At 45.2% G+C, this 25,044-nt stretch overlaps 1 protein-coding gene across 5 annotated transcripts in view; it reads right to left on the reverse strand.

Moving 5' to 3' along the window:
- Positions 1 to 24,748, reverse strand: part of APP (amyloid beta precursor protein) — a 222,271-nt gene extending 197,523 nt beyond the window's left edge. For all 5 annotated transcript variants that reach the window (XM_068417788.1, XM_068417780.1, XM_068417764.1 and 2 more), the window contains exon 1: positions 24,536 to 24,748. In XM_068417788.1, the coding sequence (XP_068273889.1) occupies positions 24,536 to 24,592 (57 nt within the window). In that variant the 5' untranslated portion in view covers positions 24,593 to 24,748. The remainder of the gene's footprint in view (positions 1 to 24,535) is intronic.
- Between the last annotated feature and the right edge of the window lie 296 nt (positions 24,749 to 25,044).

Raw genomic sequence — 25,044 nt, forward strand, 5'->3', positions numbered from 1 at the left:
CTCACTAACAAAACAAACAGTAACCTCAGGATAGCGTCCCACACAAACCCACAGGTGAAGTGTGAAATGTTCCTCGCCTGACCAGATCAACACGGTATGAGGAGCATCCCTTGCTTCCCTGGAACGAAACCAGCTGCCACTGAAGCTACAGAAACTGCTTATAAACCAAAATGCTCATCTCAAGACAGACCAACTCCAAGCAGATTTCCTGTTGACTTCTTGTTTTGAAGAACAATGTTGACTATTAGACAATCTCAGGGACTGCTAGCTGCTTTAAGTCAGAACGGTGATGAACTGGGCCACCAATGCAGCCGGGGAGGCCACTCTTCTTCCACGAGCACGGTGAAGGTCTGATAACCCCTTCAATGATACCCGATTTTGAGCTACCAAACGTAACTGAAGTACACGTACATATGGATCACATGGATTTTTTTTTTTAAGAGAAATGGTATCATATTTTCTAGTTCTCCATTCAGTTTATAACAAACAAATTACAAAAAGCAGAAAATTAACTTGTCTGCGGTCAGGCAGGCATCAAAACACTGCGTAAGCTACAGGATGCCAATGTAACAAGATCATGCAGAGCAACATTTGATCCGGTCGTACCGAGGCCAAATCGATTAAGAGGCATTTGCAAGCACCCGAGCTGGCAGTACACACGACGGAGAAGCCATAGCACAGCAACACACTGCAAGAGACTGTGCAAAACCTGCCTGTCAGCAAAAATGACATACAGTGGTGGCCTAATTAACACCAACTTGCAGCGAGGACAATACACAGGAGAAAAAACAAGTATGCCTCACACGGGGAAAACACTATCTTGAAATAATTAGGAATCTGAAAACTGAAGCCAAATCCGAGGCAATGAAGCAAGCTAACCTCTGTGTCCCTTTAGAACACCATACCACCCACCCTGCGTGGCCCTCCCCAGATCCAGCCAGGATCCAGAGAAGAGACTGGCCCCCACTCCGCTACAACCTCCTTTCAGGTAGTTGTAGAGAGCGATAAGGTCTCCCCTGAGCCTCCTTTTCTCCAGACTAAACAACCCCAGTTCCCTCAGCTGCTCCTCATAAGACTTGTTCTCTAGACCCTTCACCAGCTTCGTTGCCCTTCTTTGGACTCGCTCCAGCACCTCAGTGTCTTTCTTGTAGTGAGGGGCCCAAAACTGAACACAGGATTCGAGATGCGGCCTCACCAGTCCTGAGTACAGGGGGACGATCACTTCCCTAGTCCTGCTGGCCACACTATTCCTGATACAAGCCAGGATGCTGTTGGCCTTCTTGGCCACCTGGGCACACTGCTGGTTCATATTCAGCTGGCCATCGATCAACACCCCCAGGTCCTTTTCTGCCAGGCAGCTTTCCAGCCACTCTTCCACAAGTCTGTAGCGGTGCATGGGGTTGTTGTGACCCAGGTGCAGGACCCAACACTTGGCCTTGTTGAACCTCATACAGTTGGCCTCAACCCATCGATCCAGCCTGTCCACACCCCTCTGCAGAGCCTTCCTACCCTCAAGCAGATCAACACTCCTGCCCAACTTGGTGTCATCTGCAAACTTACTGAGGGTGCACTTGATCCCCTCATCCAGATCACTGATGATGATACTAAAGAGAACTGGCCCCAATACTGAGCCCTAGGGAACACCAATTGTGACCGGCCGCCAACTGGATTTAACTCCATTCACCACAGCTCTTTTGGCCTGGCCATCCAGACAGTTTTTTACCCAGCAAAGTGTATGTCCATCCAAGCCATGAGCAGTCCATTTCTCCAGGAGAATGCTGTGGGAAATGGTGTCAAAGGCTTTACTAAAGCCCAGGTAGAAAACATCCACAGCCTTTCCCTCATCCAGTAAGCGGGTCACCTTGTCATAGAAGATCAGGTTTGTCATGCAGGACCTGCCTTTCATAAACCCATGCTGACTGGGCCTGATCACCTGGTTGTCCTGTATGATGGCACACAAGTCTGCCCTCTAGAAGTCCAATGTAGAGGTTTTGTTGACCCCCTTCATTCCTTCCCCAAGAATCGAAAACTCTATCATTTCGTGGTTGCTGTGCCCGAGACGGCCTCCAACCACCACATCATCCACCAGACCTTCTGTTTGCAAACAAGAGGTCCAGCAGGGCGCCTTCCCTAGTTGGACACCTCAACAGCTGTATCAGGAAGTTATCTCCCACACAGTCCATGAACCTCAGAGACTGCTTCCTCTCTGCTATACTGTATTTCCAGCAGACATCCGGTAAGTTGAAGTCCCCCATGAGAACAAGGGCTAGTGATTGTGAGACCTCTCCCAGCTGCTTATAGAATATTTCATCTGCCTCTTCATCCTGGTTGTGTGGTCTATAACAGAGTCCCACCATATCTCCCTTGTTGGCCTTCCCCCTGATTCTTACCCATGAACACTCCCCCTGATTCTTACCCATGAACACTCAACCCTATCGTCACCATCCTCTAGCTCCAGACAATCGAAACACCCCCTAACATAGAGGGCCACCCCATCACCTCTCCTACCTTGTCTATCCTTGCTGAAGAGTTTATAACCATCCACTGCAGTACTCCAGTTGTGTGAGTTATCCCATGTTTCCGTGACAGCAACTACGTCACCTTTTTCTTGCTGCACAATGGCTTCCAGCTCCTCCTGTTTGTTGTTCATGCTGCATGCATTGGCGTAGATGCACTTCAGTTGGGCTATTGATCCCACCACCTTTTTGGAGAAGAGCTCTAATTCCTACGTGACCATTCTCAGGCACTTCCGTGATTTATAACACATCAATAACCTTTGCATCTTTGCTGCCACATGGCTCTCCATCCCCTGCCTCCACTGAGATGGCAGACTAAAAAACTTCTCTAGCACACCATCCCTCAAACATTGGTGTGCTGCCCCCAGGCTTATCTCTAGCAAGCCTGGTTTTATTCCTTTCCCTGTTCAAATCTAGTTTAAAGCTCTTTCAATGAGCCCTGCTAACTCCTCCACAAAGATCCTTTTACCCCTTGTAGACATGTGTACCCCGTCTGCCACCAGCAGGCCTGGTGTCGTGTAGATCGACCCATGATCAAAAAACCCCAAATTGTGCTGGCGACACCAGGCTCAGAGCCAGGTATTGATCTGCTGGCTCTTCCTGTTTCTTCCCTCATCATTCCCTGCAACTGGAAGGATAGAGCAGAACACCACTTATGCTCCTGATCCCTTAACCAGTCAACCCAAAGCCCTTAAGTCTCTCTTGATTGCTCTTGGACTTATTGTTGCAACTTCGTCACTGCCTACCTGAAAAATCAATAATGGATAATAATCTGAGGGCCTTACCAGGGTAGGAAGCTTTCTCTTCACATCTTTAACCCAGGCCCCAGGGAGGCAGCAGACTTCCCTAAGTGGGTCCGGTCTGCATATTGGGCCTTCTGTTCCCTTCAGAAGGAAGCCTCCTATGATGATGACCTGTCTTTTTTTCTTTACGGAAGCAGTTCTGACGCAGGGCGTAGGCTGACTTAACCTTGGCGGCAGCTCCAAGCTAGATGAACCATTGTCCTTATTATTATTTGGTTCCACTTGCAGAGCCTCATACCTGTTGTGCAAGGGCACCAAGGAAGGTGGGGCAGTCTCAGAGGAGACGCGCCTGCTGCGCCAGGCAGGAACTTGTCACCATTCCCCTGGAGCTGCTCCCGTTGATGACTGAGGCGATCATTTATACAAAATTATTCTCTTACAGCAAGGAAACAGAGACTAAAGCCATCCAGTCTTCACATTTACTTTAAGGCTCACTTCTCACCCGAAGATTTTTCCAGTCTTTCCCCCAGGTACGGGGCAGGGCACATATAATGGTGACATTATCAGGCATTTCTGTGGGATCTATTAGTAGAATGGAAATTCACAGTACAGTAAATGAGAAACCTCCTTGACCTCTTGTCCAGATGCAACACTCACTACTGCCCTAAAAATGATAACTGGAAACAAATACTTTGGGTTTTTTTACACCTACAGCATTGAAAGTGAAGTCAGTGACAGAATAAAGCCTGATTTTGGCTGCTCTTTTTATTACTACTCCTGACTATAAACATGATTCCAACATTTTATTTTTACCTCAACTCAACAGAAATCATAAGGATACAGCAGCAATAATAGATGTTCTTCCAAGAAGGACGATCCATAAACACCAGGCAGACGTATAAAACACCATTCACCTCTAGGAACAGAATCATTTTGAGTGCCCGGCAGACAGAAAACTTCAAACAGCTCCTAGTACTTCTTGTTTACAGTCATTTTAGCTTCAGCTATGGCAGAAGAGTAAAATTACTAGTAATGCCTACTGTACAAGTGTTGGCTAGTTAAAACCTCAAGACTTAAACTACCCTGAGTTCTTCTTCTTGCATAATTACTGCATCCCACAGGACCCCAAAACTCCCAAGCTTAAGCACAGCACACAACATTACATGCAACAATGCATGTAATGAGCCAATTATTTTCAGGGCAGTTTCCTCCCATTTCAGGATGAACTTGGCTCAGTAGAAGCGCAGAAAAGAAGGACAACGCCCAGGCTGGCAGGACCCTTCCCTTGCCTTCAAAGCTGACATGCTCATTTATTCCACCCCCCAAAAACTAGCCACCTGTATCTTCTACTATCCTGGATGACTTGCATATGCTGCTCTTCACTCCTTGAGCAGCAGAGAGATCCGAAGCAGCATGTGAACACCGGACAGGCTGGAATCGACTCAGACCCATGCACCCTGCTCTGCCACCAGGCCTGCATCCATCAGAGTGTATGACTGATGCTATTTGCCTCACTTGATATCATCATAAAATATGGAGCAATATCCTCAATAAATCACAAGTGCTGAAGTTGCAAGCACATAGTCTCATGTGACACATTAAAGCCTAAAATGAAATATAAATAGGAAGCGTTTTCATGTCAGACAGAGTGCTGAGATTCCAGCATATTTAGATTTAGCAGTCCAGCTATCAAGTCAAACATTTCCTCTACATCATCAAATTTCAGTTCTGGTTTTTCTGTATCCTGGAACCACAAACAACTTCAGTGCAGGTTTCACTAGGCTATTCAAATCTAGTTGAGGCAGACGGACAGTGGCACAAACTTGCATATAATCCAATCATGACTACTGCATAAAGCCCTTGCCTCAGTCTCTTCATCCCTGAAATACTGCACCCGTGCCTATGAATACTGAACCTTAATAACTTCACGCTATTCATAGAACAGCAGCTACATGAACTTGGGTTTGGAAAATTTCTGCTCCCATGAATTCGCAGCGACGAAAGATCACCCTCTAGAGAACCAACTTCAGACTAAAGCCAGTAGCCTAGCTTTCAGTGTTAAAGAGTTAAGACATCTCCCTCCAAGACGGGCAGAATATTTGACTTTTCATCTCATCCTCATTCAAGCATGGCAACTCAACATTTGCTTTTTGTCAGCCACCTCCATGCATTTCCCCTCTGATGCCAACATAACACACTGCAACAGCAACTCCAGCAAACACCTGAAAACCATGAGTAAAAGTAATGCTTTGGTGAGAATATTACTACATCCATTAAGGTTTATGACACTGAAAACTTTTCTTTCTTTCTGCAAAAGAAAAGCCTGCCACTCAGATGCAAGTTGCCATATCCAGCTGTTCCTTTTCATACTCTTACAGCTCCAATCTTTTCTCCTTTCTAAGGCCCTGACACGCAGCAGAGCCCAGTCTAGCGGCATCTACGTCAGCCTGATTTATTTGCAACTACAGGTACGACAGAACATCTCTTCCAGTAATAACGATGACCGAGGAAGACACACTGAAAATCAGTGCTACAGTGGCTAGAGACGCCTGCACACTGTACACATTCACAGTTTCTGTAAGTACAGTCAGCTTCAAGATATGCAAAATGCATAATCAATGTAGTACATTCTTCAATTATACTTGGTCATTTATTCCATCTGGAAGACCAGATTTGCAACTGGTCTACCATTGGTACACCCGATACATAATTAGCAGAGAAATATTCTGCATTGACAGAACAGATCCCAGCCAACGCACATTTATACCTTATTCCCAGCAGACTAGAAAGTGAAGCTCTCTAGGTGGTTATGAAAAACTTTGGATATTTATCAGTGAAACATCAAACTGGGACTATCACCCAGATAAGAATAACTGACCATGGTTTACTCTTCTTGCATTGCGTACCTTGATCACTTCTGCACTTCCAAGCATCACGCTGGGAAATACCTACAGCAGTTGCTGAAGAAAGACACTGCAGTTCTGTTCAAACCTCTCTTGTCAAGACTTTGATTGTAAAATTTTTATGCAACACTACAAAATACTTCCATAAAGGAGCATGAGCAAGTAGCTCATTGAAACTTTTTGAAGTTACAAAAAACTATGATATTCCTTCTTAATTTTATGTATTAAGCTAACCTAAAAAAAATTAAATGACAGCTGGAAACTCTAAACAGATTGTTAGTTCAAGAAAAACACAAGAATAGATAAGTAGCATTTTAATTAGTTTGCTAAAAATTCTGAAAAATACGTGATGCTAGAGCATTATCATCAACTTTTCTGCAAGCCACCTGAGTATCTGACCATAAATTAATTTAATTATAAATGGGCGATTTTAATAAAACAACCTCTTAAAAGGTTAAGAACTACCTCAATTTAAACATAACATATGAGCTGTGCTGCTAAACCTAACCATGTTGTTCTCAGGAAGAAGTAAAAGACGAAAGCTGAAAAATAATTCAGGTGCTCAGTGAAGAAGACATAACAGCATAGTATTGGATAGTAAAGTAATTCACCAGCATCACAACTTGCAGTGGACGAGCACGACGATACAGATACACTCCTGGAAACCTTTACAGACCTATAAAAGAAAAAGTCAAGTTGCGTTTTATCTATTTTTCCAATTGGGTAACATTTTCATTTTCTAGAGGTGTTTCTGTTTGTTGGGTTTCCCATTGAGAGCTGGAGCGTTCAACCCTACACACGTGCAATCACTCATGATTTTGCCTGATGCCATGGAGCTGACATTATATTTGCTTGCACAGAGACACTATCAGAGCAAAAAAAGTCACATCTCAGTATTATCTGAGCTGCTACACTCCACCTTTGATTTTATTAGTCCAGAGGTAAACTTTAGGATAATATTAGCAGGATGAATTTAATGTACTACTTATTAAAGGGGGGAGGTAAGATAACCCCGAGCTTACATTTTCCACTCAAGCAAGCACATACAAATTCAGAGATGCTAATGAGCCCTGTTCGTCTGACTCTCTCCTCAGACAGGCACTCTACAGCGAGCCATAATTAGCATTAGTTATCCTTAGTACGCATATGCGTCCACACACAAAGCACAAACACTGTTTGCAACCTGCAGTGCCATTTCAGACTGGATTTCACCTACAATAGGCTTTATATTTCCACCCTAAGGTCATTACCCCTTTTAGCAAGGGTCTTCTTATTTTCACATCTATGAAGCTGTTAACATCTTCACCAAATAGGTAACAAGACAGAAGATGACTTGGCAATGATGTAACAAAGAGGGAGAGCGAGAAGGAGAAGAGCGAGAAGGAGAAGAGCGAGAAGGAGAAGAGCGAGAAGGAGAAGAGCGAGAAGGAGAAGAGCGAGAAGGAGAAGAGCGAGAAGGAGAAAAAGAAAAAAGAAAACTTGAGCTAGTCTCTATGTTTTAAGTGAGCGATAATTTATCTGAATTTCATTAGAGATTCCAAATAGTCAGCACTTAAGAAAAAAAAAATCAAACAACCAAAAAACACACACGCACATGTACAGGTTAGGCATTGAGCTTTGCCAGGTTTAGCCTACATCCAAACATAACATAGAAACCACATCAAAATATTCTTAGAACACCCACTTCACAGCCAAAAGAGAAAGAAGCGGCTACCCCAAAAGAGGCAGGTAACTGTTTCTTGCTCTTGCACTGCTCCTTTAAACGATGAACACAACAACAAACACCCTGAGGTTAGAAGGGGATGCTTGGGGAGACCGGGTCCCAGCCGTGTGCCCGCTCAGCACATTTCCTCAGCACAGCGGATGTGACCGTGCCCTCGGAGGAATGTGCTTGTAGATTACACGAAGGAATCACTAAGTGCTTTGTAAGAGATATGGATTGCTTTAATTGGTCTTTCCCAAATGGCCACATATCATTTTTTGCTCCTATAAAAATAGGAGTACAAAAAACCACATTATCTTCAAGTCGAACTTTTCTCTTTGCAAACACTATTTAAGACCATATCCCCTATCCCCTTTCATTTTGAGCTTTAATAGAAGGACAGTGGTGTGTAACTACAGCTTCTGCCACAGACACAGTGGCCCCAGTGCTTTTATTAGACAGGTGACACTGGGAAACAGGAGAGGCAGCAACTCTTTTCATTACACCAACCAGTCACAAGGATATTTGCAAAGTAGTTTGATACATTTTTCTTTTTAGTGTGCAGTTACATTTCTGCCTACAGTTCAGTGATTACATTACTTTAGATAAACTGAGCATCCCTACAAGTTGTCACAGCTGGAAGACATTGTCCCTCCCGCCACCTCTGCAGCTATGACTACATTAGAAGTGGAGAGGACCTGCATAGCAGAAGGGCTGTGTTTCCACCAGTCCTCAGTGTGTTTCACTTCCAGTCACACCTAGTCCAGTTATGTGGCATGGATGTCTGTGAGGGGCCAGCATATTTCAGGTGTGTTCCTGGAGAACATCTTCTGGTGGGGTTCCACTGTGGAAGAAGCCAGCCTACAAGCCACAAGGCCACCCCGCAGCACAGCGCTAAGCCCAGCAAGTCAGCCCATCAGCACCTTCTCCTCCTCCTATGTGATTTGAACATAAGTGCTAACACAGGCACAGCATAAAGCCACCAACTTTAAACAAAAGGGAACACCAACATCATCAGACTCAGTAAGTTTCTTGAAACCAAAGCATTGTACCAGCCCACCCCCTACCACAATACAAACCCGATCCATTCTCTACGCTCACTGTGGTACCTTTTTCCTCTTTGGAAGCTTAACACGCCTTTTCAATGGGGTTTATCAACCGATAGCAGCATGTGCCACATAGCCAGACAAGGCTCAGCACAATGGCTTCCACCTTCCAAGAGGCTCTCAAAATAGGTGCAGAAAATGCATATCCTAGTCCAAAAGAGCTAGGCTTATGGAAGGTGGTCTTTTCTCTCAGCTTATTTTTGCAAAGTTATTAGAAATAGTCCACAGACCTATCAGACCTGCTGGCAAACCGACAACCATTGCCTTGTAGTATAAATACATTCAGAACTGGTATCTGTTGGGAAAAAAAAGCGTCTCCCTCAAAGCCATAATAACTGGTCACAACTATCAGGAGTGCCTCGCCTCCTAAAGGTATGGGCAAAGCTGACAAGAAGGTGTGGCTGGTAGGAGAACTGTAGTCCTTTGCCAGAGCCTACTCTTTGGTCTGGCATCACTTCCCCAGGAGAAGGGAATCAGTAGACACTTGCCCATCCCCCCTTCAGAAGAACATAATCTTAAGAGCTAAGCTTCACTGAGAGAAAACTGTTTCCTTCTGATACCTCAAAAGCATTATCTGTATGGGAACTGTATGCGCTCACACGCGGAGAATGGAAAACAACAACCCCAGTCAAGTACACCCACACGCAATCGCAAAACAGAAATTAAAGCAGGGTGGCAAAAACGCCATCCCCGCAGAGGGCTCAAGAGAGGCGCTTCTGGAAGACAGCTGTGGCATGTAGCAGAAACCCATGGCTCGCAGCACAGAGTCGAGGACGAGGACCGAAGGGAAGCAGAAACCGAGAAGCAGAGGTGGCAGGCGTAGCAGCGTGGAGGACACGCCAAGCAGACCGACCACAAGTCGGTAAGACTTTCCAGCACCAAAGCCAACGCAGGCACATACTGATGAGCATCTCCTTTCCTAGCGATAATTATTGCAAACAAAGCATGTAATTTTAACGCATCTTTCTCATCTCCTCCCATCATTAAGCACTGGGAAGAGAAAGAAATCTACCCTGAGACATGGGTGTGTCCACTAACCCAGCATTAACAAAATATTTGCTGTATGTGTACCTTCAAGTACAACTGGGCTACATACTTCAGTTTCAGACACCCAAACCACTCTCTAACTCAGAACTAGTTCTGCAGATAACTCCAGCTACCAAACGTGTCAGTGGGGGGAAGGTGTTAAGGATTTACGTACACGGATCTAACAACCCACTTTGGGAAAAAAAAAAAAAACACAACACAAACCAGTAACAACCACCATTACATAAAAGCATACAGTTTTATTAAAAAGAAATAAAACTGTGTGTATAACAAATGCAGTATCTATACCCACAAAATTAAACCAGCCTATCTCCTCACATAAGTCTCAGCATCCCTTGCATAAGCATGGAAACGAACTACAATACTAAAAAATTACTAAAGATTGAGGGGACAGCAGAGCCTCACTAAGATGAAGCACTTTTATTCCAAATGACAAGCGCTGCTTCATTAATATTGCATTTTTAGCTATGTCTAAAGAAAAACTCATTTTTCCAACACTCCTGTGGTATGCTGTCAGTGAGCAATTTCTCAAAAAATCCCAGCTGCCTGTTGCAAGTGCCAACGATCCAGCAATTATGATCAGCATTTCTGAACACCTAATCAAAACAATGCAAGCTGTACAACTGCATTATTTACTCTGTTCTGCAAACACAAATTCAGAACCAGACTGCTGCTTTTGAAAACAAAGCCATTATATCCTTTCCATTTCTTCAGGTTTTTTTCAAAAGGTATACTGAAACTCATGCAATTAACTTGTCAACTGTTAGTTTACAAGCCACTTGCCCATTATTGTTACTTACAGGGGAATCTAGCTTGCAAGCTCAAACCAAATGTAGGCATTGCGCATAACTAACACCATGTACTGTACATAAACCTGGCTAAGATCAAAACCAAAAAGACCAACAACATTTACCATTCTGAGCACCGGAAACACTTTTTAATAAAATAATACACATGATCCAACAAAGATGGGAGAATCAGTCTAGGAAGTTTAAAGTATATTTTTAAAGTATATTAGAGAAGGAGCTACCAAGGGTTGGGTAAAAAAAAAAAACAAAAACAAAAATGAAACACACCCAAAACCAAATCAAGCAAACAAAAAAAACAAAACCACTAAAAAACCCACCGTTAAAGAACCCCACCAAACCAAAAATTCATTGGTTGTTTTGGTTTTTTGTGGTGTTTTTTTTTTTTTTTTTTTTTTAATCAAGAAACTTTTAAAGTATCATTTCAGGTCTGAGAGGAAAAGACAGGTAGGAAATTTCTAAGCAGACTTAAACCACTAGCAGAAATTTGTGCAAATATGTTTAAAAAGACATACAAAGTTTCACTTTAACTCTGTAGGTGCTCAACCCCTATTTCACTTCTACACTCTTTATATCTTATGTTCTTAATACTCAGCTCTACTGACTAGAGGCAAACCCTCTCTGAAAGACATAAGGGTGTGTAGCCAGATCACCAAACTTGGAATCAGTGACACCCACCCTTTCCCCACCTCCAACTGAAACAAAGTCTCCAAAGTAACATTTCTAGAAACAATAAACATTATTTTAAAGGAAGCTCTTCAGAAAGCTGTGCCCTCTCGTTTCCTAAAGGAACGGGTAAAAATCATACATAGCAAAGCATCTCTTAAAGACGCTTAAAGAGACTTAAAGAGCCACATCTCAACAGGGCAGGCAGGCTACCCACGGCCTGCATGCCGTTCTCACCCCAGGTATGTTTTCTCCTCTCAAGGAACAAGCAGAATGACAAGGGGGATGTGGCACACACGATTTGAAACCTTCGATGTTCTCAACATTGTATTAATTTAGATGCCGTTAAGTGATTTGACTACATTGGACCAAAAACGCAGAGATAATTCCCTAAGGAATTTTTATGTGCTTTTTTATGATATGTAATTGAAGTCACAGGAACGGTTAGCTAAAAATACTTCCCCTTTCTCTTCTGAACAATTTGACTCAAAAAAACCCATCAGTTCTGGATTTTTGTACCACCTGGTTTAGAAAGACGACTTGGTACCCTACGACACATACTGTTAATTCAAACAAAGCAGTAGAAGGTCGAAGGTCGAATCTTCAAGGCACGTGTTACCCAAAATCTACAGGCGTTTTAATTAGAAACTGCTAAACCACCTAAAGAGTAGTTAGTAATTGTAAGGCTTTCTCCCTGTTCTTCCACTTGATTATTGCGAGAGATTCAGTAGTTTTCCAAAAGCACCCAGTAAGTTGTTTATTGCTTCTTCCCATTAACTCAGGAAAAGCATTCAGTCTGGTTTTCACAACATACGCCGCAGAGCAGCATAAAACATCTTCCCGTTTTTCTCCCCTTGCAGATCACCTTTAGGCAGACCAGCAATTTGGCTGCTGACATGATTGAAGGCAGTCTTTGAATTAGGAAGCCAGCAACACCATATGCTTCTCAAAGACAGCTAGAGAGAGAATTGGGGGGGGTGGGGTGTGGGGTGGTGTTTCTTTGGGGCATTTTTTGCTGGCGTTTATTTTTTTTTCTAGATGAACCTTATACTGCATTGTTTCTCCTGAAACAAGAACTGAAACTGTTAGAGCAAGACAAAAGCAGCTGAATACCAAAAAAGACACGATAGAGACAGCACTGACCCAAAGACAAATCTAACAGGAATTACAAGAGACTTTATTGACTGCACAGTAAATAAGAGCAGGAATTTTCTTTTGTGTGGAAGACACCCAAAAGCCCCCCAAGCCCTGGAGGGCCGGCTCCTGACAACACCCATGGGCTGGATGGCCAGGGAGCTGCAGAGGAACAGCACCAGGACCACAGTGCTCTGCAAGGGGAGGCAGAACGCAAGAGGTCTCCCCACCCATGCTTTTGAAAAGGGCAAAGTAAAGGCAAGAATTCAAAGTAAACCTTAAGAATTCAGACAAGCACATCAAATGATACTCAGATGGAGTGGTGAGATAAGCAGAGACCCACAATTACTTCAGTTTTCTTTTATCTCCCTGGACAAGCTCATACCTTGCCAGAAGCCTAATTCCAGGGAGAGCTGCTGGTAGCCAAGGCAAGGGTACCCTACTGAAATTTAACTTGGGAGATTTCTGATGTGCCCAATTCCTCAAATTTTAAATATTTTTCTTAACCAAATTATTTCCTGTAATTAAAAAGCAGTAAGTAATAGACATAAAGTCTGTGCTCCAGCTTAAATGCAGCATTCCCTGGGGGCTCATGTGGCCTTTTACACCAGCCTCAGCTGTTACAGAAACACTGGGGAGCTATCGCTCCTAAGATGCATTATTTAGTGATCATCCTCCCAAGGTTTTTTCTTTTGCAGGCTCAGTCATTTAAAAAATGGGAACGCTTGAAAATGCATAAGCACTCCTTATCTGTTAAAGCCATTTACAATGTGAACCAACTCCTTAAAAACTGTTTCTTTCTTTCTTTAAAATTTCTGTTTTGGAGAGCCACAGAGCTGGACTGAATACATGTAGCAAAGACAACCATAAACAGATACAATCCAAATTTATTTAGCACTACCCAGCAGCATGGAAATAGTCCCAACCACCTCAGCCTGCCAGTGTCCAGTTCCAGCTCCAGGGTCTTTTGTTTCAGCAGGACTGACGAAAACCTGAACCTTTTAAAGGGTTCAGAAAACTTATCATGCACTTTTTATCGCAATTTAACACTAAGAACAGACACTTTCCAACTGTTTCCTTGAATAGTTCCACAAATATTAATGCATTTTGATCTGTGAAATCCCAAACCATACTAAGCAGTTTGTCACAGAAAACGCTAACTCGCAATAGGTTTAAAAAAAAAAAAAAAAAAAATCAAGTTTAAGGCTTAATTATGTTTTGTAACACCAAAACTCATATCCTAAAATCAACAAGCAAATAACTTACACTGTATTTGCAAATAGTGCTACTGCCTACAAAACCTTACATGACCAGAAACTGCTGTGTTCCCCTTGGGGTGTGTGTTTAAAGGCTCTGAGAGCTCCCCGTGGGTACAGAATTTAAATCCCGTGATTTGAACCGAGAACATCTGATCTGACCTCCTGCACATCACAGACTATAACATTTCTCCCGTTTACCATGACGAAGGCCAACATCTTGTATTTACCTCTTTGGAAAACTAGTTACGCAATCTTTGCATCTGGAGGCAAAAGAACAAACAAAAAAACCCAACCTACTTCCCTTCTCAGCTTGCCTCAAGCCCGTACTGTCAAAAACATGTCCCTGGTTTCCTATCTGAATACCTTCCAGACAGCGGTACTTGGCATGCCTTTCCTTGCCCGGTATTTCCTCTCTGTGGAGGCAACTAAGGCACTGTTCAGTCTTCCTTTTGATAAATTACAGATTGTTTTTCTCATTTGGTTTTACCTCCAGAACTGAAATTAAAAAAAATATTTTTTTTAAATTACCTCTATCCATCAGAGCCACTAGCTCCTGTCCCGCTCCTCTCTTCCCTGAGCCCTTCTTGGGGAGGATGGGCTCAGCTCCCCAAAACTACATCTAGCACACAAGGCAACCTCAAATCCATGCCGAGTTTACCTAAACTGGCCGCACAGCAAAGCCCCACTGCTCAGTCGTGGGGTGGCGAGAGGGCAGGAGGTCGGAGGAGCCCGGGGCAGGGGGGGAAGCCCTGCCAAGCACAAGGTCCTGGCTTTGCCCAACACTAATCCTTCCCATGGCCCATTTTCCCTATGGGCTCCAGGCCTCAACACCCCTCTTTAAAATGAGGAGGCCACTTAATTACCAACCTCAATGTCAAACACCAGTTTTACAGCAACAACAGAAAACTCAGACTCCTACCCGCTGCTGTCAAGTCTCAACAAGTCAACAGCACTGTGTAAGTCACATTTCGTCCTTCTGCTTACAAAACGAGTACATAAAACAAAAAGTCTGAGTAACAAAAGGCTGTTAAGTGACAGATTAATTAAAGCCTTCTTCCTCTTATCAGTTAAGAGATACAATTTCCTTAAAAGACATTACAAACATTTATGCATGCATTTATATTCAGCATGCACAGCCCCACTCAAATGAAAGGGGGTGGTTCAGATGAGCCAAGCAATGTATGTCAGCCTCAATTTTCAGAGCCTGGGTATTGACCTTCAGCATTTTTGCCCATTGCCCACGGAAATTTTGTTAGGTTTAAACAGGAACTTAGTTTAGAATTTGTATTGTAGCTATAAATTAATCTAAAGCTCTTTGGCAAATCCTAACTCTCATTTAAATAAGTTTTCAGAAATAGTTTAGACTGTGATTTCAAAGTAAAAGGCTTTGATTTAATTTTACCCTGCTGTTTATCAGAGATTACATTTTCACTCCAAGCTGAGCTGTTCATGGGTCTTTCTTGCAAACACTTCAGAAAGGCGTTAGCTCCTCTGCCCAAAGCCAAGTTCCCCCATAATCATAGCAGGGACTTAATGAAGCCTGTCGGCCATGGCGAGCCAGCAGTTCAGTGCATGGTGCCAACACAAATCGATACCATAACCCTCCCTCCCTGACCGCACAGCAGGAACTGCCCAGCATGGGCATCTACCCCACTCCTTCTGACCCGTCTCATCTTGGACCCATCTCATCTTGGCCACTCACCAAAATAAAACAGTTTGTGACCCAACCAGCCAATTGCTGATTTTTATCAGAGATGTCGCCTAAGCCTGGATTCAAAAATGCCCCACAGGCTTGCAGTGAAAGGCGAAACACTTCACCTCAACAGCTCAAAGATGTGACCACGATTATGAAGACCACTCTGCACATGGAAAAGGAGAAACTGGCTTTTCAGGCATTATGGCTAACAGGAAAAAGAAAAAAATCCCCCACAACTTATATTACCACTACGAGAAATGAAAGACAACAATGCCAAAGTAGAAACAAATCTAAACAAAAGTGAAAGAGACTGCCATGGTCCAGGTCCCCTTGGGGACCTTCAGAAGTCTTCAAAACTCCCTCAAACACTCACATGTATTCTGGGTCCCTTATTTGGTCCTCGACTTTTTGGGCTTTCCAACTCCCCTTCTTACTCCCCTGCATAAAACTTAAACAATAAATTCTAAGTTTGGGGTGTTTTTTTTTTTTCCCTTTTTTTTAAAATCATGTAAAACTGACATTCTCAGGATAAGTCATATTCTTCTGGATGCTGGGATTACAGACAAGTTCTCATTTGCAAATTGCTTGCAATGAAGTTCTAGGAGGTAAGCAATGCTGAAAAAAGGACAAGCTGGAGTTCCAAAATTCTCAGTTTAAAAAGTTTGTTGTTAAGCAACTTAAGATCAATATTATCCTCCTAAGACTTAAATGAATCGAAGACAGAAATGGCAAAATGAAACAGTGATGAAACTAGGATGCTGAAAGATGTGTCATCAAAAGCAATTTTATTCCCCTTCCTAGTTAAGAGAACTGGGCAGATGATAGATGAGGCACACATAGCAGAGCTGCAGAAGAATATCAAACAAGCTTCAAAACAACCCAACAGCTTAATGCATGCTACAGGTCTAGAAGCTTACCAATGCTATGCATGCACAAACCCCCCTCATTTCCATACTGTAAGTATTCAACAATTAAAATATGATCAATCAACATTTAGTACATTTAAATTTACAACACCTATAAAGACAAAAAGGAAAATACCCAAAATAATGAATGCCATTTTGAAGCCATTGCCTTTTTGTTGCATTAACAGTTTTCGTCTCTTCCTCAGTTTACCTTCCCCTAGATAATACTGTATTTTTCATTGTTTACATAAACAAATATACAGGCATTATGTGGGATGTATATTACAAAGGTTTTTTCCAAGAAAAAAAAACCCTAGAAGCCATGACTTAGTTTATGACAAGCTTTGAAAATTAACTACAAGAGAATCAAACCTTTAACAATAATACATCAAAAAGTCTACCTCCTCATGTTTTCAGGTGAGACATAGGGAACAAATGTAGTTCTTCAAGCTACCTTTCATGTGCTGAGAAAGCAGAATGCAATAAAACTACTGTATTAGCTCAGTACTCCATATTCCAGATCCAAAACTCCAGCTACAAATAAATTTACATAACTAAGCACAGAAAGAACAAGTTAGCTGTTTGTCTCAAAACTGTGTCACGGTATCTGACAAAGAAGGTGGGGGGGAAAAAAAGAAATCAGCCCTTTGCAGAGACTATAATTTAGAAAAAAATCAATTTTACTGGGTCAGAGCTTCAGAATGAGCAATGTCTACTTTAAAAATGTGCTGATAAGGGAAGGGAAGGTTTGCTGCAGGCACAAAGACGATGTGACAGCATGACAAGGAGACTGGAAATAACTCCAAAAGCCTGCCCCATCTCTGTTTTTTTTCCTATGTGTGTCCATTGGATACTACTTCTAAATTTTGGAGGTGGATGAGAATGCAATGCTCACCTTCACCACAAGAAAAAAAATTAGTGGTGTATTTCAAATCTATTAGCATCAAATAACTGCATTACCTGAATTTGAGCTGTATGTATGTAAACTCCTGTTTCATAGTTTCAAAAACTGCGAAGTCCAACATTAACACAGTTCCCAAACAACACAGAGTTTTGCTCACCCTCGCCCCTGACCCCATCTTGAACTCCTATTAGACACGCGCTTTGTTTTACTAATTGCAATTCCAAACGAATTACGTAAATCATACCAACCGCCATGCTAGATCACACTGGTAGCCTGCCCTGAAAATGAGCAATTTTAAAATGCTTTTACTAACAGGTACAACCAGTTTTGCCCCATTCCTGTCATATGTTATCTTCTGTGGTTGAATAGATAAGCTCTGCTCTAGGGGAAGACAGACCAGAAAAGGATAAACAGGGAATTCCTATCTGGATTAGCTCAAAACAGGTCAGTGGGAACTGAATGGAGTTATCCATCCCTGAACACAACTCCTTGGGGATTTTTGCCTTTTGTGGTAACTTGACACTAACTTTTAATAATGAGGAACCAAAGAGGGGTCAGGTGTGAAAATCCTGTTCATGCCCTGCTGCAGGTCACCAGAGGGAGGCAAAGGGAGTAACACCTTAATTAAATGCTGTTGGACAAACTTCAGCAACTGTGGTTTTAGAGGTTGGCGCTCTTCCCCAAAGAAGCTGCCTGCTCTTTTCCATTGGGCCAGTTCGACTGCTTGTGGCCATTTTCTGACTCAGGTCTCTGAAGCATCTGCCAGAAGATGACACCTACCAAAAAAGGCGCAGCTCGTTTCTTTCAACATGGCACAGAAGCACAAAATGAGCCTAAGAGAGTGGTCAAAGAGCACTGAAAAGGCTGAGCTTACAGAGTGGTGGCCACTGGTGGAAGCAGGAAGAGCAGCTGTCAGCAGCCAGCTCCTGAGCTAGGTCGGTTGCCAAACAGCAGTGTTTAACTACTGCCTGAAAACAGCAGCCAGATTACAAAACCACAAAACACACTGGCTCACGCACTCCTCCCTTTAAAGCTCAGCTCTCCCACAGTCCATGGAATGCCATAAGCTGACCAGAAGGTTTGCTGCTTTTGGAAAGCCTTGTAAATCACTGCAATCTACACTTACCCTTTAATATTAAAGTCCTCAAGAGAAGATCAAGTTCTCTTGAACTTGCTGGGAGGACCATCAAGAAAACACGGCAAGTCAGAAGCCCTGCTTCTCAGTTGAGGAAGTCACAGCACTTACAAAGTTGTTACATTGGGAGCAACAGTAAAGAAACCAGCAATACCCGTATCTATCGCTCTCTCCTGTTTCTATTAATCAATGCAGGGCAAGAAAACTGCAACACACAATTGTGGAATAGCAGTGTCTGTACTGTCAGTAGCTGGTTTAAGGTTTTCCACCCTTCTAAAAAGCATCACTTATTTTAATATCTTTACGTTCATACACCAAGACGTGCTTGTCATCTGGAAAGCACATTTTGTGAGCCATTTGTGAGCATTAATTACACACTGTGGAGTGTATTGTCCCTTACCCGTATTTCCACCACGTGAAATTCTGTTTTTGTAATTACTTGAATCATTGCCAAGTATTTGGCCTGCTACGAAGTGCAGTATCAAAACAATCCTACATCCTCCACACAGCAAGGAGCTTGAGGTGTGGCGTTCTTTTTTTAATAAACACTCATATAAATACACACATACTAACTGGCTGTCATTCAAATTGATCCCCTCGAACAGAGGCCATTATCCACATTTATTTTGTTCCTCTTTTGTTGTATGGCTAAATTGTCACAAGGAAAGGTAGCTATTTTTGGTAACTGCAGGCATCTCCGGAGCTTTTGGAATCTACAGCAGAGCACAAGACGACTTAATAATCAGGTAGCTCTCTCAAGGTTTTTTTAATCAAAATTAAAAAAAAAAAGACAACAAATACCCAGGTTTCAGAACCAATGTCACGTTACAGTCAAGGGCAGAAAAGTGACTTCTTTAGGGCTGAAGACTCAAACCCACACACCAGCCGTTACTGGCTGATATTCTCTGGTTTGGTATCACCAAAAGGGACAGTAAATGTGTTATCAAAACCTCAACTGTAGGTATTTCTGAAGGAGAGTCAGGGAAGGAGGGCAGATTCTAGATGAAGTTGTGAGAACAAGGGCTCATCAGACCAACTGCATTCAGTTTCAAACAGGAAAAAAAAAAAAAGGCAGGTCAGAGCAAAAGTTTGACTTCTCTTAAGAGGAGTCCTTTGTCTCCGAATTATTCCAGGCTCAAGCTCATTATCAACATTGCTCTTGGCAATCCTCAGCCTGGCAGCAACTGTTGTAAACTCTCATCGCAAGAGCATGCTCTGACAGTTAACCAAGCTTACAGAAAGTCACTTGGTATTTTTTCAATTTGCTTTACTTTTAATCTTCTTACACTGTGGGATTTTTTTCAAAATCCCCAGAATTTAAATCCAATAACACACAGCTCTAGACTTACGTGTTAAAACCACACCAGACAGCTCACCTAACGGCTTCAATGAACTTATTACCATATATAAACCCAATTATATTTTTATCAGTAGCAGTCTAGAACTTCATCTCTTCATTGCCTGGATATAAGGAGGTAAGTAAGTGACTATTGGTTTAATACAGCCTATACACTAATATAATGTATATACACAGATGTACGCATATGGTGATTTTAACGTCATACATTAGATACGCAAATATATCAGGGATTTCCACATATATTTGCATATATTATACTGACACAATAGGTGATTTTAATGCATCATGTGTATACATATAGATGGACATCTAACAGATATGTATTTTTTTTATTAATCCCAAATACAATTTTTTCGACTCCTGGTTATTACATACATTTTTTGGAAGATGTGACAGATGTCAAAACGACACTTATTTGGAGTATTCAGGATTAAGGATGTAAATTAAGCCTAGAGACACTGTCTTAAAAATAAAAAAAGTAACAGCTTGGAGACATGTTTCAACGCAGAGGTGAACCAACCAAACCATGGACGGAGCAGGCTGCCGAGCAAGGTTGCGCAGGTGCTGTCCTTGGAGCTCCATTTCCCAGACCCAACTGTAGAAAGCCCTGAGCAGCCTGGTCTGATCCCAGAGCTGGCCCTGCTTTGGGCAGGGGGTCAGACCAGAGACCTCCTGAGGGATCCTGTGATCCTGTCTACTAATTTCTTGACCAAGTGTCCACACCCAACAGCTTGTGTTAATTATCTTACTGAGTCACTAAAAAAAAGATGATTCTGCTCAGAAAAACAGCTGCCAATTCATCAAGCAGTTACATGAAGTTACCATGCTTTTAAGCTATTTTGCTAAGCTTTGTATTGGAAAAGGACTGCCAATTAAAAGAAATTGTCATACCTTTTCTTCATACAATCTATAAACCAAACTGTTTATTAAACACATGCAAAGAGAGAGCAATGAAAAGCCATCAAAGATGATCTATACTTCTTGTAGGTTTGCCATACAATTCAATACTAATCAATTAAAACTGATTAAGAAAGATCACTTGTATCTGCCACACAAATAGCTCATGTGAAAAAAAATTTTAAAAATCAAAATCTTGTCAGCTCCCTCATGTTTTCATACACGTTTTATGAAGAAGCAGAGCAGCTGATCACTTTTTTTGCCCTAGAGAAGGCATTTGAAGATAATGCGAGTCTCAAATTTGTCTGCTGCTCATTAATCAAACAAAAGACAAATGAGGGAGCAAGACAGAAGCTCCTTTTTTACTCTTCTAATTTGTCCACCAGACTGCCAAGGATCCTGATGGCACACCAGAACCCACAGCGCCTGCCCTGCCCCGCTTACCCACATAGCCGCCCACCCCAACACAGCAGCATTTTAAATTGGAAGTGCAGAAGGGACCCTTCAGCAAACGCAAAGCCTTTGCCAGGGGAATTCAGGAATAGAACCCATGGGAAGAGGAACTGGTAGTTTGTGATGGAAGCAAAGGAAAGGCTTCATTCTGCTTCCCACATTGCAAAGCCATTTCTAAAGGTCTGCTTGAAAACTAAACAAAGAAGCAGCAAATATTTGGAGTCTGCCACTAAAAAATAAAAATTAACAAAACCAAAAACCTATAAAGCACTATATTACCCAGATTAAAAAAAAAAAAGCTGTCAGGCAACATACTTTTTGTCAACTAACCTTCTGAGGGACAGCTTGTGGGATATCAATGTCTTAACAACTTGATTTGAGTCAGCTGGTAAAAGAGTCTCACTTATAAACATGGAGCTAGAGCAGCCAGCAGAACAGGCACAGCAGAAATCCTGGTAACCTCAGTGTGCTGATCTATAAACCAGGATCATTCATGCAAATTCACAAGGATAGCCAATGTCTGTTGCATTTATCTACTGAAATGAGACAATTAATGCAAAGAGATTACATGGAAAAACAGCTACTGAAGAATATGACAGTTTCGCAAATTATGAGAGCTCTTGGCCAATGGACTTCCTAACCCCAGTATGATTCACATGAGTGGCAGAAGCAAACACACTAAGCAACCACGACATCACTGAAGCATCACTAAGGAATATTTCCTTTAAAGCTGCATAAATAAGTATTAATCTACCTGCAATTTTAGAAAGGAATTCTTCACGTGTAATACAGAAAGAATTTGTTTTGTTCCTGCTTTCCCTCCTCCTTATAGCATTCCCTGTGAAAGCAAAGTACAGGTTCTTTGCTGCTTTCCAGAAAGCATTTGTTAAAATGGCAGGAAAAATGTTTCATTTCAGAAAAAGAGATCTAAAGAGAATCTAAATCAAACATCAAAATTTCACACTTCATCACATGAAGACCGTTCAAGTGCTGTAAATACAGGCACGTAATTCCTATTATGAAATATTTTAGTATTATAAAAAGTCACTTGTTCAAAAAATCAACCTAAGCGTATCAAGACTGACAAATGCCTGATCTCAAGAAGACCAGACATTAAACCCTATCCTGCCATCAAACATTAAAAAAAAAAAAGAATGCAAAGCCTCAAACGTTCATATGGAATGACAGAACAAGATTGAAAGCTTCTGCAGAAATGTCAGTGCCCATTTAAGCAAATGTTTCGAGGCAAAGGATGTCTCTGAAATTCTGGGTATCGCTAAGGCAGGCTCCATTGCAGAGCTCTCTGAATGCAGACTCTTCCCCAAACCGGTTTTGGTGCAAAATCCAAACCACCTTTCTTGCAAGCACCTTTAGAGTGGCAATACCTACATACCTATCTGTAAGGCCAGGGCTACACGGACCCAACAGAAATGCCTGTACCTCTGTGGTCTACTCTGAAGCATGGTCTCAATCGTAAAACTCATTTTTTACTCCAGCTATACACCCAAGGCAGAGATTTCCTTCTATTGCATTCAGACAACAAATGATTGCATCAAGCTGATAAAAACCCAAATGAGTTTTGTAACTGGAAGCTTGAAACCTCTAAGCATCTTTATAACTGCTTGGCTGGATATACCCTGCTCAACACTGGCAAGACCACATCTCGAAGCGAGAGCCTGTGGCTGGCAGCCTTGGAGATAGGGATGGAGAAGCCAGGACGGAGAGCTGTCTCCTCCCATCTGCCGGGTACCAGGGTCCCTCCTGGGAAGGACACCTGAGCTGCAGGCCTGTAACCCCCTGCCCAAGGCGGGAGCGCAAGCTTCAGGCTCTGCTGTCAGGCTAACTGCTGGCATTCACCTCACCCCCACCCACTGCCTGAGCCCCCCTCGGCAGAAGGGGGGGTTAATACAAGAGGAGGACAGAAGCTGAGGTCTCAAGGCCGAGGTCTGGCAACCAGGGACCGAAGGAGACCAGGAGATAACTCTCCCCTCCCACACCTCTTTTTTTTTTTTTTTTTTGGTGGGGGGGGGGGGTGTCACCAACACCCAGCCACGTCGGCTCCTCCTTTGAGGTCCGGGCTTGCGCATCCCCGTCGGGGTCCTCCCGGCTCTCCCCAACCCCGGCAGGGGCCGCGGTACGCTCACGCCCCCGTCTGAAGGGGGGGTAGGGGGGACCCCTCCCACCCCCAGCCTCACCCAGAGGGGGACCCGGCGGAGGGTGCCGCCAGGCCGGGGCGGGCAGAGCCGCCCCGGCGGAGGGGATCGGGGAGAGGAGGGGAGGGGAGGGCAGAGCAGGGGCGGCCGCGGAGGGGCGCGGGCTGCCGGCGGCCGCAGCGCGCACGGCGGCGCCTCTGCTGCACTGCAGAGGCGCCATCTTCTCGCGTCTCCGCGCCGCTCGGCACCGGCCCGCCCGCGGGGGGGGCGGGCGGACACGGCACGGCCCCGGCCACCGCCCCCTCCCCACGCACCCCTGCGGCCGCCGCCTTCCCGCCGCCGCAGGGCTGCTGCGCCAGCCCGCGGGGAGCTCCCGCCGCCGCCCCGCACACCTGCGTGTGGGTGCGCGATGGGGGAGGCGCTGCCCTGCCCCGGATGCACCCCCGCCGGGGCCGGCGCTGCCCGCAGCCCGGCTCCGCGCCCCCAGCACCCGCTCCGCAGGGTGATGCCGCCGGGCCCCCCGCTCCCCCGCCCGCAGCGCGACCACACGCAGGGAAAGTTTCCCCTCCTCAGCCCCCTGCGGAGAAACCCCCGCGGCGGAGCCGGCGCCCCCGCGGGACGCGCTCGGCCCTCCCCTCCCCTGCCCTGCCCGCCGGCTGGCGGCGCCGCCGCCGACCCTCCCCGCGGACCTCCGCTGCCACCGCCCCCCACCCGCCCGCCGCGCCAGACGGCTCCGCGGGCAACGGCCGAAGTTAACGGTGAAGCGCCCCGGCAGCGGCAGCCGGATCAGCGAAGGGAGCTCGCCCCGGCGGCAGGGACGGCCCCGGCCGCCCACGGCCCGCCGCGGACACGCGGGGCGGGGGGCGACAGCCCCGGCGGCTCCCCGCCCGCTTCCTCCTCGCCGCCTCCGCCACCCCTCGGCTCGCCGCTCCGCTCGGCGGGAGTGGCCCTATTGTTCAGCGGCAGGAGGGCGACGGCAGCCAGGGAAGGAGCCCCCCGCCGCCCGGCTGCTTGACGGGCGCCGGCGACCCCCGCCCGCCCCGCCGCGGCCGAGCCCGCGGCGCAGGGGCGGCTGCGGGGAGACAAAGCCTCAGAGAAGCGGAGGAGGACGGCGGGTAACCCCCGCCCGGCCGCCCCCTGCCCCGCTTACCTCGAGAGCCCGAGCGGCGCCGGAGGCCAGCAGCAGGAGGGCTAAGTGGGGCAGCATCGCGGCGGCCAGGAGAGGGGGAGGGAGGAAGGGAAGGAGGGAGGCCGGCGAGACGCGGCGGGGTCCTGCTGTAAATCCGCGGGGCCGCGCCGCTGCCGGGGAGAGCGACTGAGCTGCGGCGGCACCAGCCGAGCGCCGCGGCGGGGCCGGTCAGCTGATGGCCCGGCCCGCCCCCGAGCGGGCGGTGCGGGCCGGCCCGGCCCGGCCCGGCCCGGCCCTCCGGTCCCGCCCCGCGGAGACCCCTAGCGGCGGCGCCCCGGCGATGCAGCGCCGCCGGGCGGTCCTCAGACGCCGCCTGCCACGGTCGTGGCGGCTCGGCCCGTCCTTCCTCATCGCTCCGCACCGGGCCCGGCCACCGCGGGGTTAGGCCCGAGCTGCGAGGCGGCTCCTCAGGCCCGGGCCCGGCGGCTCGGTGCGGCCTCGGGCCGGCTCCCAGGCCGGCCTTAAACCGG

The sequence above is a fragment of the Nyctibius grandis genome, chromosome 2 (genome assembly GCF_013368605.1).
Source record: "Nyctibius grandis isolate bNycGra1 chromosome 2, bNycGra1.pri, whole genome shotgun sequence".
In the NCBI taxonomy this organism is placed as follows: domain Eukaryota; kingdom Metazoa; phylum Chordata; class Aves; order Nyctibiiformes; family Nyctibiidae; genus Nyctibius; species Nyctibius grandis.